The sequence below is a fragment of the Oncorhynchus kisutch genome, unplaced genomic scaffold (genome assembly GCF_002021735.2).
Source record: "Oncorhynchus kisutch isolate 150728-3 unplaced genomic scaffold, Okis_V2 Okis01b-Okis20b_hom, whole genome shotgun sequence".
Classification (NCBI taxonomy): domain Eukaryota; kingdom Metazoa; phylum Chordata; class Actinopteri; order Salmoniformes; family Salmonidae; genus Oncorhynchus; species Oncorhynchus kisutch.
Window position 1 is genome coordinate 638,816 of NW_022261978.1, and position 15,960 is coordinate 654,775.

The 15,960-nt window shown below is 45.6% G+C and overlaps 2 protein-coding genes across 2 annotated transcripts in view; one reads left to right on the forward strand and one right to left on the reverse strand.

Annotated features, from left to right (window-relative positions):
* Window positions 1–3,396, reverse strand: part of LOC109884204 (parvalbumin alpha) — a 58,189-nt gene extending 54,793 nt beyond the window's left edge. The window contains exon 1 of the mRNA XM_031811631.1: window positions 3,174–3,396. The gene's annotated coding sequence lies outside the window, so the exon portion shown is untranslated. The remainder of the gene's footprint in view (window positions 1–3,173) is intronic.
* ncf4 (neutrophil cytosolic factor 4) overlaps window positions 1–15,730 on the forward strand; it is a 39,798-nt gene extending 24,068 nt beyond the window's left edge. Inside the window, exons 7-10 of the mRNA XM_031811629.1 lie at window positions 3,299–3,397; window positions 6,986–7,155; window positions 8,432–8,497; window positions 14,931–15,730. Coding sequence (XP_031667489.1) covers window positions 3,299–3,397; window positions 6,986–7,155; window positions 8,432–8,497; window positions 14,931–15,141 — 546 coding nt within the window. The 3' untranslated portion in view covers window positions 15,142–15,730. The remainder of the gene's footprint in view (window positions 1–3,298; window positions 3,398–6,985; window positions 7,156–8,431; window positions 8,498–14,930) is intronic.
* The last annotated feature ends 230 nt before the right edge of the window (window positions 15,731–15,960 follow it).

Sequence of the window (15,960 nt, forward strand, 5' to 3'; positions counted from 1 at the left end):
CACATGCAGGCATGGTGTGTATATGGTGTGGTCCTTCTTATCTGTAATAGGTTTGTTTATTACCTGTCCCCAGATGCCCTGTTAGCGGCAGTACAGCAGTAATACTAATGTAGGAATACACGCACACACACGCACGCACACAATACATTAGTATTGTAATGTAGGATGAAAGAGCTGAAGGTGTGGTAACTCTTTATGTTACTAACCATCATTAAACAGGTGATGAACTACTCTTTATGTTACTAACCATCATTAAACTACGCTTTATGTTACTAACCATCATTAAACAGGAGATTAACTACTCTTATGTTACTAACCATCATTAAACTACTCTTTATGTTACTGAACCATCATTAAACTACTCTTTATGTTACTAACCATCATTAAACTACTCTTTATGTACTAACCATCATTAAACTACTCTTTGTTACTAACCATCATTAAACAGGAGATTAACTACTCTTATGTTACTACCATCATTAAACTACTCTTTACGTTACTAACCATCATTAAAACTACTCTTTATGTTACTAACCATCATTAAACAGGTGATTAACTACTCTTATGTTACTAACCATCATTAAACTACTTTTATGTTACTAACCATCATTAAACTACTCTTTATGTTACTAACCATCATTAAACTACTCTTTATGTTACTAACCATCATTAAACTACTCTTTATGTTACTAACCATCATTAAACAGGAGATTAACTACTCTTTATGTTACTAACCATCATTAAACTACTCTTTATGTTACTAACCATCATTAAACAGGAGATTAACTACTCTTATGTTACTACCACATTAAACTACTTTATGTACTACCATCATTAACTCTCTTTATGTTACTACCATCATTAAACTACTCTTTATGTTACTACCATCATTAAAGTACTCTTTATGTTACTAACCATCATTAAAGTACTCTTTATGTTACTAACCATCATTAAACTACTCTTTATGTTACTACCATCATTAAACAGGAGATGAACTACTCTTTATGTTACTAACCATCATTAAACTACTCTTTACGTTACTAACCATCATTAAACTACTCTTTATGTTACTAACCATCATTAAACTACTCTTTATGTTACTAACCATCATTAAACTACTCTTACGTTACTAACCATCATTAAACTACTCTTTATGTTACTAACCATCATTAAACTACTCTTTATGTTACTAACCATCATTAAACTACTCTTTATGTTACTAACCATCATTAAACAGGAGATTAACTACTCTTTATGTTACTAACCATCATTAAACTACTCTTTATGTTACTAACCATCATTAAACAGGAGATTAACTACTCTTTATGTTACTACCATCATTAAACAGGTGATTAACTACTCTTTATGTTACTAACCATCATTAAACTACTCTTTATGTTACTAACCATCATTAAACTACTCTTTATGTTACTAACCATCATTAAACTACTCTTTATGTTACTACCATCATTAAACAGGAGATGAACTACTCTTTATGTTACTAACCATCATTAAACTACTCTTTACGTTACTAACCATCATTAAACTACTCTTTATGTTACTAACCATCATTAAACTACTCTTTATGTTACTAACCATCATTAAACTACTCTTTATGTTACTAACCATCATTAAACTACTATTTATGTTACTACCATCATTAAACAGGAGATTAACTACTCTTTATGTTACTACCATCATTAAACTACTCTTTATGTTACTACCATCATTAAACTACTCTTTATGTTACTAACATCATTTAACAGGTGATTAACTACTCTTTATGTTACTAACATCATTAAACTACTCTTTATGTTACTAACATCATTAAACAGGAGATTAACTACTCTTATGTTACTAACCATCATTAAACTACTCTTTATGTTACTAACCATCATTAAACTACTCTTTATGTTACTAACCATCATTAAACAGGAGATTAACTACTCTTTATGTTACTAACCATCATTAAACAGGAGATTAACTACTCTTTATGTTACTACCATCATTAACAGGTGATTAACTACTCTTTATGTTACTAACCATCATTAAACTACTCTTTATGTTACTAACCATCATTAAACTACTCTTTATGTTACTAACCATCATTAAACTACTCTTTATGTTACTACCATCATTAAACAGGTGATTAACTACTCTTTATGTTACTAACCATCATTAAACAGGTGATTAACTACTCTTTAATACCAGGCAGTTGTGTGGACGAACCATATTGTTTCTCATTAGTGCCCGTCAAATACCAAGGAGGGGTGTAAAGTGACTGTACAGGTGTTATCCGTTTTACCACATGTCCTACATTATCGAAGCAACACCATAAAATACACTATCATGACTCAGCTCAAAGCCACACTAAAAATACACTATCATGACTCAGCTCAAAGCCACACTATAAAATACACTATCATGACTCAGCTCAAAGCCACACTATAAAATACACTATTATGACTCAGCTCAAAGCCCACACTATAAAATACACTATCATGACTCAGCTCAAAGCCACACTATAAAATACACTATCATGACTCAGCTCAAAGCCACACTATAAAATACACTATCATGACTCAGCTCAAAGCCACACTATAAAGTACACTATCACGACTTGCTTTTAACCCTTTTAAGTGTTATCTTTTTAGCTCTTTTTCCACATATTCTCCATCACAGTTTCTAGTACTTTATACTTGTCCGCTTTTACGCACCCCCTGCATCTCTCCTCTCCCATCCACCCACACACACACACGCACACACACACGCACTCACACACACACACGCACACACACTCACACACGCACTCACACTTGCCCACTCGCTAAGCGCTCAGCTCTCTCTCGTCTCTCTTAGCTGTGTGCCTGTCTGATCCCACGCGTTGTGCAGCATTAGGAGTAGGAGTGTTGTCGAGTGATTTCCTGCACTGTGAAGATCTGCTCTAGTCACAAACAAAACCACTTATGTCCCGTTTCATCCCTTCAGAGGCCGTCTCCTTGACTCACACCAGTGTCCTGTTCTCTCTTTCTCTGTGCTCCTTTAGGGATCCCTCTTTCTTCTCTCATCCCTCGCTCCTGGCACTTGTTCCCTCTTGTCTTCTGCTGATTGCTGTCCCGTTCTCTCTCTCACACTCACTTCATCATCAGACAAGTAAAATGAGTCACTCTTACCTGTTCGGTTTCTCAGTCTTCTCTCTTTGTCTCTCTTTCTCTCCCTTTCTCTCGGTTGATCCTGGTCCGCTGCCTGCTGCGGGCGTGTTTGTGTTCTCCTCCGTGTGTGTGTGTGTGGTTCCCAGGTGGTCTTTGACTTCAGTGGGAGCGGACGACTGGAGCTGAGTATGAAAGCTGGAGAGGTGATCTTCCTTCTGAGGAGAGTTAACACAGACTGGCTGGAGGTGAGCTGCAGGCAAGAGTTGGAGGGATGGGAGGGTGGGAGGAATAGAGTGGAGGGATGGAGAGGGAGGAGGGAGGGATGGAGGAGGAGAGGGAGGGATGGAGGAGAGGGAGGGATGAATGGAGGAGGAGGAGGAGAGGGAGGGATGAGGAGGAAGAGGAGAGGGAGGGATGGATGGAGGAGGAGGAGAGGGATGGATGGAGGAGGAGGAGGAGAGGGAGGGATGGATGGAGGAGGAGGAGAGGGAGGGATGGATGGAGGAGGAGGAGGAGAGGGAGGGGTGGATGGAGGAGGTGGAAGAGATGGAGGAGAGGGGTGGATGGAGGAGGTGGAAGAGATGGAGGAGAGGGAGGATAGAGGAGGAGGAGGAGAGGGAGGGATGGATGGATGGAGGAGGTGGAAGAGATGGAGGAGAGGGGTGGATGGAGGAGGTGGAAGAGATGGAGGAGAGGGGTGGATGGAGGAGGTGGAAGAGATGGAGGAGAGGGAGGGATGAGGAGGAAGAGGAGAGGGAGGGATGGATGGAGGAGGAGGAGAGGGAGGGAGGATGGAGGAGGAGGAGAGGAGGAGGGAGGAGGAGGAGGAGAGGGAGGGGTGGATGGAGGAGGTGGAAGAGATGGAGGAGAGGGGTGGATGGAGGAGGTGGAAGAGATGGAGGAGAGGGAGGGAAGAGAGGGAGGGATAGAGGAGGAGGAGGAGGAGGAGAGGGAGGGATGGATGGAGGAGGTGGAAGAGATGGAGGAGAGGGGTGGATGGAGGAGGTGGAAGAGATGGAGGAGAGGGGTGGATGGAGGAGGTGGAAGAGATGGAGGAGAGGGAGGGAAGAGAGGGAGGGATAGAGGAGGAGGAGGAGAGGGAGGGGTGGATGGAGGAGGTGGAAGAGATGGAGGAGAGGGGTGGATGGAGGAGGTGGAAGAGATGGAGGAGAGGGAGGGAAGAGAGGAGGAGGAGGAGAGGGAGGGAGGGATGGATGGAGGAGGTGGAAGGGAGGGAGGAGAGGGAGGGAAGAGAGGGAGGGAGGGATAGAGGAGGGAGGATGATGAGAAAGAGGGGGTGGCGAGAGAGAGGGAGGGGGGCGAGAGGGAGGGTGGATAGAGAGAGAGAGAGAGACTAGAGAGTTAATGAGAAAGAGGTGGATAGAGAAAGGGGCAACAGTGAGAACAAGGGGCAACCAGTGAAGAACAAACACCATTGTAAATACAACCCATATTTATGCTTATTTTTTTCCCTTGTGTACTTTAACCATTTGTACATTGTTACAACACTGTATATATACATAATATGACGTTTGTAATGTCTTTATTGTTTTGAACTTCTGTATGTGTAATGTCTACTGTTATTTTCTATTGTTTATTTCACTTTGTATATTATCTACCTCACTTGCTTTGGCAATGTTAACACATGTTTCCCATGCCAATAAAGCCCCTTGAATTGAATTGAAAGGGAATGGAGAGAGAGGGAAGAGGGGAGAGAGAGAGAGAGAGAGAGAGAGAGAGGGGGGGGGGAAGAGGTGAGAGAGAGAGAGGGGGAAGAGGTGAGAGAGGCAGGGAAAGAGGTGAGAGAGAGGGTGGGAAGAGGTGAAAGAGGGGGGAAAGAGGGGGGGAAGAGGTGTGAAAGAGGGGGGGAAGAGGTGTGAAAGAGGGGGGGGGAAAGGGGAAGTGGTGAAAGAGGGGGGAAGAGGGTGAGAGAGAGGGGGGAAGAGATGGAGAGAGAGGGGGGAAGAGGTGAGAGAGAAGGGGGAAGAGAGAGAGAGGGGGAAGAGGAGAGAGCGAGAGGGAAGAGGAGAGGAGAGCGAGAGGGAGAAGAGGAGGAGAGAGAGGGGGAAAGAGGAAGAGAGAGAGAGAGAGGGGGGAAGAGGAGAGAGAGAGCGAGAGGAGGGGGAAGAGGAGAGAGAGAGCGAGAGGGGGAAGAGGAGAGAGAGAGGGGGGAAGAGGAGAGAGAGGGGAAGAGGGAGAAGAGAGCGAGATAGGGGGAAGAGGAGAGAGAGAGAGCGAGATAGGGGAAGGAGGAGAGAGAGAGAGGAGATAGGGGGAGAGGAGAGAGGAGAGCGAGAGAGGGAAGAGGGGAAGAGGAGGAGAGCGGAGAGAGGGGGAAGAGGAGAGAGCGATACGGAGAGGTGAAAGAGGAGAGAGAGAGAGGGGAAGAGGAGAGAGAGAGAGGGGAAAGAGGAGAGAGAGAGGGGGGAGGAAGAGGAGGGGAAGAGGAGAGAGAGAGCGCAGAGAGGGGGAAGAGGAGAGAGAGAGAGAGAGGGGGAAGAGGAGAGCCGAGGGGGAAGAGGAAGCTGAGGGGGAAGGGAGAGGAGAGGGGGAGAGGAGAGAGGGGAAGAGGAGAGAGGTGAGAGCGAGATAGGGGAAGAGGAAGAGAGCGAGAGAGAGGGGGAAGAGGACAAGAGCGAGAGAGAGGGGGAAGAGGAGAGAGCCGAGAGAGAGGGGAAAGAGGATGAGAGCGAGAAGAGAGAGGGAAAGAGGAGAGAGAGGAGAGGGGGGGAGGAGAGAGAGAGAGGGGAAGAGGAGACAGAGGAGCGAGAGAGAACAGGGGAAGAGGAGAGCGCAGAGGGGAAGAGGAGAGAGAGAGAGGGAAGAGGAGAGAGAGAGCGAGAGAGGGGGAAGAGGAGAGAGAGAGCGAGAGGGGGGAAGAGGAGAGAGAGAGGGGGGAAGAGGGAGAGAGGGGGAAGAGGAGAGGGAGAGAGCGAGATAGGGGGGAAGAGGAGAGAGCGAGAGAGAGGGGGAAGAGGAGAGAGAGGGGGAAGAGGAGAGAGCGAGAGAGAGAGGGGAAAGAGGAGAGAGCGAGAGAGAGAGAGGGAAAGAGGAGAGAGAGGGGGGGAGGAGAGAGAGAGTGGGGGTAGAGGAGAGAGAGAGAGATGATGCAGAGAGAGGGACGATGCAGAGAGAGAGGGATGAATTAAAGTGAAGAGAAGGATGGAGAGAGGGGTCAGGAGGGGTCAAGCCTTACTCAAAATGCCTCACACACATATGGGCCATCTCTGTATGTGTGTCTTGAGTACTTCTGAGATATTAGCCAGATCATGATAATGAGCCTATGTAAAACTGCTTCTATACACACTCACACTTTACAGCCCTCTCTCTATTAATCTACCTCTCTCTATTAATCCACCTCTCTCTATTAATCCACCTCTCTCTATTAATCCACCTCTCTATTAATCTACCTCCCTCTATTAATCCACCTATCTATTAATCCACCTATCTATTAATCCACCTCTCTCTATTAATCCATCTCTCTCTATTAATCTACCTCTCTCTATTAATCTACCTCTCTCTATTAATCTACCTCTCTCTATTAATCCACCTCTCTATTAATCCACCTCTCTCTATTAATCTACCTCTCTCTATTAATCCACCTCTCTCTATTAGACCACCTCTCTATTAATCCACTCCTCTCTATTAATCCACCTCTCTCTATTAATCCACCTCTCTCTATTAATCCACCTCTATCTATCTCTCTCTCTCTCTCTCTCTCTCTCTCTCTCTCTCTCTCTCTCTCTCTCTCTCTCTCTCTCTCTCTCTCTCTCTCTCTTCCTCTCTCTCTTCCTCTCTCTCACTTCCTCTCTCTCACTTCCTCTCTCTCTCAGGGCACGGTGAGCAATCGAACAGGTATCTTCCCAGAATCCTTTGTGAAGATCATTAAGCCCCTCCCAGAGAGTGACTCTGATGGCGAGAGCGGTGGCGCTTCAGGTAAAGGGGCGGGGTCTTACAGCTGCCTGCGCTGCTACCTGCTCACACCCCAGGGCGTCGACACCAGGTATCCCAGTTAATAATGTATTGGTGTGACTGTATGTATCCCAGTTAATAATGTATTGGAGTGACTGTATGTATCCCAGTTAATAATGTATTGGAGTGACTATGTATCCCAGTTAATAATGTATTGGAGTGACTGTATGTATCCCAGTTAATAATGTAATGGAGTGACTATGTATCCCAGTTAATAATGTATTGGAGTGAATGTATGTATTCCAGTTATTAATGTATTGGAGTGACTGTATGTATCCCAGTTAATAATGTATTGGTGTGACTGTATGTATCCCAGTTAATAATGTATTGGAGTGACTGTATGTATCCCAGTTAATAATGTATTGGAGTGACTATGTATCCCAGTTAATAATGTAGTGGTGTGACTGTATGTGTCCCAGTTAATAATGTATTGGAGTGACTATGTATCCCAGTTAATAATGTATTGGAGTGACTGTATGTATCCCAGTTAATAATGTATTGGAGTGAATGTATGTATCCCAGATAATAATGTATTGGAGTGACTGTATGTATCCCAGGTAATAATGTATTGGAGTGACTATGTATCCCAGGTAATAATGTATTGAGTGACTGTATGTATCCCAGTTAATAATGTATTGGAGTGAATGTATGTATCCCAGATAATAATGTATTGGAGTGACTATGTATCCCAGGTAATAATGTATTGAAGTGACTGTATGTATCCCAGTTAATAATGTATTGGTGTGACTATGTATCCCAGTTAATAATGTATTGGAGTGACTGTATGTATCCCAGTTAATAATGTATTGGTGTGACTGTATGTATCCCAGTTAATAAGTATTGGTGTGACTGTATGTATCCCAGTTAATAATGTATTGGTGTGACTGTATGTATCCCAGTTAATAATGTATTGGAGTGACTGTATGTATCCCAGTTAATAATGTATTGGAGTGACTGTATGTATCCCAGTTAATAATGTATTGGAGTGACTGTATGTATCCCAGTTAATAATGTATTGGTGTGACTATGTATCCCAGTTAATAATGTATTGGTGTGACTATGTATCCCAGTTAATAATGTATTGGAGTGACTGTATGTATCCCAGTTAATAATGTATTGGAGTGACTGTATGTATCCCAGTTAATAATGTATTGGTGTGACTATGTATCCCAGTTAATAATGTATTGGAGTGACTGTATGTATCCCAGTTAATAATGTATTGGAGTGACTGTATGTATCCCAGGTAATAATGTATTGGAGTGACTATGTATCCCAGTTAATAATGTATTGGTGTGACTATGTGACAGGGATGTGTGTGTTGAAGAAGATATCTCCACCCAGCCATCATACAAAGAACTATTGGCACGCATGAGGTAAGATACCAGACACATCCACTGCTGAATCAACTCCACTCTTCACTACATATCTGATATTCTCCTCTTCTCTACATATCTGTTACTCAGCTGATATTCTCCTCTTCACTGAAATTTCCCCAGGTCAATAAGGATGTGCTTTATTGTCCACAGTACACACTATAACACTACCACTCTACACACTATAACACTACCACTCTACACACTATAACACTACCACTCTACACACTATAACACTACCACTCTACACACTATAACACTACCACTCTACACACTATAACACTACCACTCTACACACTATAACACTACCACAGTACACACTATAACACTACCACAGTACACACTATAACACTACCACAGTACACACTATAACACTACCACTCTACACACTATAACACTACCATTCTACACACTATAACACTACCACAGTACACACTATAACACTACCACAGTAGACACTATAACACTACCACTCTACACACTATAACTCTACACACTATAACACTACCACTCTACACACTATAACTCTACACACTATAACACTACCACAGTACACACTATAACACTACCACAGTACACACTATAACACTACCACTCTAAACACTATAACACTACCACAGTACACACTATAACACTACCACTCTACACACTATAACACTACCACAGTACACACTATAACACTACCACAGTACACACTATAACACTACCACTCTACACACTATAACACTACCACAGTACACACTATAACACTACCACAGTAGACACTATAACACTACCACAGTACACACTATAACACTACCACAGTACACACTATAACACTACCACTCTACACACTATAACACTACCACAGTACACACTATAACACTACCACAGTACACACTATAACACTACCACAGTACACACTATAACACTACCACAGTAGACACTATAACACTACCACAGTACACACTATAACACTACCACAGTACACACTATAACACTACCACTCTACACACTATAACACTACCACTCTACACACTATAACACTACCACAGTACACACTATAACACTACCACAGTACACACTATAACACTACCACTCTACACACTATAACCAGACTCATATAGTCAGTTCCGCACATCTACTGGCCCAGTTTATCATCTCTCATTATTATCTTGTCAACGAGATAAAACTCACCTCAACTGTAAAAGCAAAACATGAATAAATCGAATTTCATTAAAGGCACGCACGCATGCACACACACACACACACACACACATACACACACACACACACACACACACACACACACACACACACACACACACACAAACACTTCCATAAAATATTCACCAATGCCCCGGGGCCTAGAAATCTACCCACAATGCATAAGCAGAGCCACAAATCACCTCTGTCCATTTTAAAATTAGTTCCACTCTTCTCACCTCACGCTCTACCAATAACCAGACACGCTCTCCCAATAACCAGACGCGCTCTCCCAATATCCCGATGCGCTCTCCCAATATCCCGACGCGCTCTCCCAATATCCCGACGCGCTCTCCCAATATCCAGACGCGCTCTCCAAATATCCAGACACGCTCTCCCAATATCCAGACACGCTCTCCCAATATCCAGACACGCTCTCCCGCTCTCCCAATATCCAGACACGCTCTCCCAATATCCAGACACGCTCTCCCAATATCCAGACACGCTCTCCCAATATCCAGACACGCTCTCCCGCTCTCCCAATATCCAGACACGCTCTCCCAATATCCAGACACGCTCTCCCGCTCTCCCAATATCCAGACACGCTCTCCCAATAACCAGACACGCTCTCCCAATATCCAGACACGCTCTCCCAATATCCAGACACGCTCTCCCAATATCCAGACACGCTCTCCCAATATCCCGACGCGCTCTCCCAATATCCCGACGCGCTCTCCCAATAACCAGACACGCTCTCCCAATATCCCGACGCGCTCTCCCAATATCCAGACACGCTCTCCCAATAACCAGGACACGCTCTCCCAATAACCAGACACGCTCTCCCAATAACCAGACACGCTCTCCCAGTATCCCGACACGCTCTCCCAATATCCAGACAGGCTCTCCCAATATCCAGACAGGCTCTCCCAATATCCAGACACGCTCTCCCAATATCCAGACAGGCTCTCCCACGCTCTCCCAATAACCAGACACGCTCTCCCAATATCCAGACAGGCTCTCACAATATCCAGACAGGCTCTCACAATATCCAGACAGGCTCTCCCAATATCCAGACACGCTCTCCCAATATCCAGACACGCTCTCCCAATATCCAGACACGCTCTCCCAATATCCAGACACGCTCTCCCGCTCTCCCAATATCCCGACGCGCTCTCCCAATATCCAGACGCGCTCTCCAAATATCCAGACACGCTCTCCCAATATCCAGACACGCTCTCCCAATATCCAGACACGCTCTCCCGCTCTCCCAATATCCAGACACGCTCTCCCAATATCCAGACACGCTCTCCCAATATCCAGACACGCTCTCCCAATATCCAGACACGCTCTCCCGCTCTCCCAATATCCAGACACGCTCTCCCAATATCCAGACACGCTCTCCCACTCTCCCAATATCCAGACACGCTCTCCCAATAACCAGACACGCTCTCCCAATATCCAGACACGCTCTCCCAATATCCAGACACGCTCTCCCAATATCCAGACACGCTCTCCCAATATCCCGACGCGCTCTCCCAATATCCCGACGCGCTCTCCCAATAACCAGACACGCTCTCCCAATATCCCGACGCGCTCTCCCAATATCCCGACACGCTCTCCCAATATCCAGACAGGCTCTCCCAATATCCAGACAGGCTCTCCCAATATCCAGACAGGCTCTCCCAATATCCAGACACGCTCTCCCAATATCCAGACAGGCTCTCCCACGCTCTCCCAATAACCAGACACGCTCTCCCAATATCCAGACAGGCTCTCACAATATCCAGACAGGCTCTCACAATATCCAGACAGGCTCTCCCAATATCCAGACACGCTCTCCCAATATCCAGACACGCTCTCCCAATATCCAGACACGCTCTCCCAATATCCAGACACGCTCTCCCGCTCTCCCAATATCCAGACATGCTCTCCCAATATCCAGACACGCTCTCCCAATAACCAGACACGCTCTCCCAATAACCAGACACGCTCTCCCAATAACCAGACACGCTCTCCCAATATCCCGACGCGCTCTCCCAATAACCAGACAGGATCTCCCAATATCCAGACATGCTCTCCCAATATCCAGACACGCTCTCCCAATAACCAGACACGCTCTTCCAATAACCAGACACGCTCTCCCAATAACCAGACACGCTCTCCCAATAACCAGACACGCTCTCCCAATAACCAGACACGCTCTCCCAATATCCCGACGCGCTCTCCCAATAACCAGACAGGATCTCCCAATATCCAGACAGGCTCTCCCAATATCCAGACAGGCTCTCCCAATAACCAGACACGCTCTCCCAATATCCAGACAGGCTCTCCCAATATCCAGACAGGCTCTCCCAATATCCAGACAGGCTCTCCCAATATCCAGACAGGCTCTCCCAATATCCAGACACGCTCTCCCAATATCCAGACACGCTCTCCCAATATCCAGACACGCTCTCCCAATATCCAGACACGCTCTCCCAATATCCAGACACGCTCTCCCAATATCCAGACACGCTCTCCCGCTCTCCCAATATCCAGACACGCTCTCCCAATATCCAGACACACTCTCCCGCTCTCCCAATATCCAGACAGGCTCTCCCAATATCCAGACACGCTCTCCCGCTCTCCCAATATCCAGACACGCTCTCCCAATATCCAGACACGCTCTCCCACGCTCTCCCGCTCTCCCAATATCCAGACACACTCTCCCAATATCCAGACACGCTCTCCCACGCTCTCCCGCTCTCCCAATATCCAGACATCTCTCCCTCTATTTATTTATCTGTTCATTTGGGGCCACTGCCACCGACATAATTTTTCTCTCCATTTCAAATCATTCAGAAATCAGTTCATCTTCTGGTTGTGTTGGTTGGTTATTAATATTTGCTGTGTGTGTGTGTGTGTTGATAATCCTATTCTGCTTTGGGTCTATGGCTGCTAGTTGTCTTGTGTTAATGTACTTTAGCCTGTTCACAAAACAGAGAGGAATGAAGAGAGGAGAAAGAAAGAGACAGTAGGGACACAGAGAGAAAGAGTTGAGAGAAAGAGAGAGTGAAAGACAGAGGAGAGAGAGAGAGAGAGAGAGAGGAGAGAGAGAGGAGAGAGAGAGAGAGAGAAAGACAAAGACAGAGGAGAGAGAGAGAGAGAGGAGAGAGAGAGGAGAGAGTGAAAGACAGAGGAGAGAGAGAGAGAGAGGAGAGAGACAGAGGAGAGAGAGAGAGAGTGAAAGACAGAGGAGAGAGAGAGAGACACAGAGGAGAGAGAGAGAGAGAGAGTGAAAGACAGAGGAGAGAGAGAGAGAGAGACAGGAGAGAGAGAGACAGGAGAGAGAGAGAGAGAGAGAGAGAGAGAGAGAGAGACCACAGAAAGGAGATTGACAGGACAGCCATTAAAGCATATCAGACAAAGAGTTATCTTTTTTATCTCAGCTCTATCTTTGTTATCTCAGCTCTATCTTTGTTATCTCAGCTCTATCTTTGTTATCTCAGCTCTATCTTTGTTATCTCAGCTCTATCTTTGTTATCTCAGCTCTATCTTTGTCATCTCAGCTCTATCTTTGTTATCTCATCTCTATCTTTGTTATCTCAGCTCTATCTTTGTTATCTCAGCTCTCTCTTTGTGCCAAAACAAATGTCTTGTTCGGGTGAAGACCTTGTGAGAGTACTTCACCTGTTATAGGTCTGATGGGTGTGAGTAGTTGTTTCTGTAATCGTAATAACAGCAGGACTCTACCATGTATCTACGTCCTCCTATCACAGTCACCCTGAATGGGTCGGGGTTAGAGGAGGAAGACACCTAGCTAGAAGTATGTTGGTGTCTTGTCTGGACTGATCGCTCTCATTCTGTACCCACATCACCCACCTTCAGGCTAAAGTTACATCCACAATTGGTTTCCTGTACCGCAACGAACCATCCTGACAATCCTGGACTATGGTGATTTAGTTATAGGCGTTCCCCAAAAACCTCCCTTGATAAAGTAGACATCATTTACCACACTACCATCCGCTTTGTTACCAGGTCCCCCTTCAACACTCATCACTGTGACCTTTGCACCCTGGTCAACTGGCCGCGTTACAAACACGACACCAGACTCACTGGTCCCAAGTCCCTCGTAGGCAAGTCCCCCCTCTACCTCGGCTCACTCCTCAACATCTCCACTACCAGTAGCAACCCCTGGTAGATTTATCACACTGGTCGTTCCCAAAACCCACACTTCCTTTGGCTGTCGTTCATTCTAGTTTACCGCCGCCAACGACTGAACTGAACTGCAGAAGACCTGCAGGCTTGATTTATTCATCCCCCCACAGTCCTTCAGCAACATGAACTGAGCTGCAGAAGACTCTCAGGCTTGATTTATTCACCCCACCACAGTCCTTTAGCAACATGAACTGAGCTGCAGAAGACTCTCAGGCTTGATTTATTCACCCCACCACAGTCCTTCAGCAACATGAACTGAGCTGCAGAAGACTCTCAGGCTTGATTTATTCACCCCACCACAGTCCTTCAGCAACATGAACTGAGCTGCAGAAGACTCTCAGGCTTGATTTATTCACCCCACCACAGTCCTTCAGCAACATGAACTGAGCTGCAGAAGACCCTCAGGCTTGGTTCATTCATCCCACCACAGTCCTTTAGCAACATGAACTGAGCTGCTATCTGATCAGTGTAGATGCTGATCATTCAGTCTGCTGTGTTGCCTTGAACTTTTCTGCTCTAAACCCACTGGGAATATTTCTTCTTGTTGTATATTTGATGAATTTGGACCTTTCCTCTGTATTGTGTGTTATGTGATTTTAGTGGGATTGTGTGTGGTCCTGTTTACTGTTGTAATGTGATGCCTCTTGGCCAGGTCAGTATTATAAGTTAAAATGCCTTCTCAATTGACTTGTAATGGTTAAATAAAGATAAACAGTCATACTAATAATAATCTCTCTCTGCCTTCTTCTATTTCCCCCTTTCTCTCTCCTCTCCCCCTACACCACCATCTCTCCCTCCTTCCCACACCTCTCTCTCCACCCCTCCCTTTCCCTCTCTCCTCTCCCCCTACACCACCATCTCTCCCTCCTTCCCACACCTCTCTCTCCACCCCTCCCTTTCCCTCTCTCCTCTCCCCCTACACCACTATCTCTCCCTCCTTCCCACACCTCTCTCTCCACCCCTCCCTTTCCCCTCTCCCCCCTACTCCGCCCTCCACCTTTCTCTCTCCATCCCTCCCTGTCATCTCGCTCTCTCGCTCGCCCTTTCTCAGAGATGTGTTCAAGGTGGATGGCAACATCGCCCTGAACTACCGTGACCCCGAGGGTGACCTGGTGCGTCTCCTTGACGACGGGGACGTGGCGCTGATGGTGGCCGATGGGCGGGCGCAAAGGTCAAAGGTCAAGAGGCCTGTCAATCAGTTTCCGTGGGAACTGCATGTTACCGCGGCCTCTGACCTGTCTGTGTATAATACTGAGATATAAAGAGAGGGAGATGGAGGTTTTCACATGTTTCTGTACTCCCTGAAGAGAGGCCATTTTGTGTTTGCTTCAGTGTGTGCGTATGAACGCTTGCAGGTGCACCTGTCTGTCCGTGCCCTTGTGCATGTGAGTCTCGCCAGCTTACATCCGTAATCCACTGCAAACCTGCATGTAGTAGTCTGGACTGAGACCCAGTGACAGGGTGACAGACTTTATTACAGAAGTTAGTCTGATTGAGCAATGTGAATGCAACCTAAAAGGCACACTAGGCCCTACATAGTGCACTACTTTTCACCAGACTCCTATGAGGCCGGTCAAAATTAGTGCACTATATAGGGAACAGGGTGCCATTAGGGATGACACCGTAGTCACATTCATTAGTATGTCTGTGTTTGGTGGCTTTAAACGTGTAACATTTCACCTGTACTGTTGAGTAAATGTTAATATAAGGACATTTAATAACGTTTTAGAAACGCGTGTTCTATTTCTCCATATATTCTGTTGTGGTCGTAGTAATGCTTAGCTATGCTCCCATTGTGTTTTCTATCAGTAAAAAATACACTATTGAAATATATAAGTGTGTGTGAGAATACGCGCTCCTGTGTGTTATCTGTGTGTTCTGATGAGAGAGAGGAACAGTAAACGTCAGTGTGTGGTCTGGGTGACATCTAGAGGCTGCATCCCAAATCACACCCTTTCCCCTATATAAAGCACTACCTTAAAATGGCACCCTAAGTGATTAGGGTGCCATTTGGGACAGAGTTAGGTATGCCGGACCTAGCTCTCTGGCCGGCCGACTGGTACTATCCGGCCAGACAGATA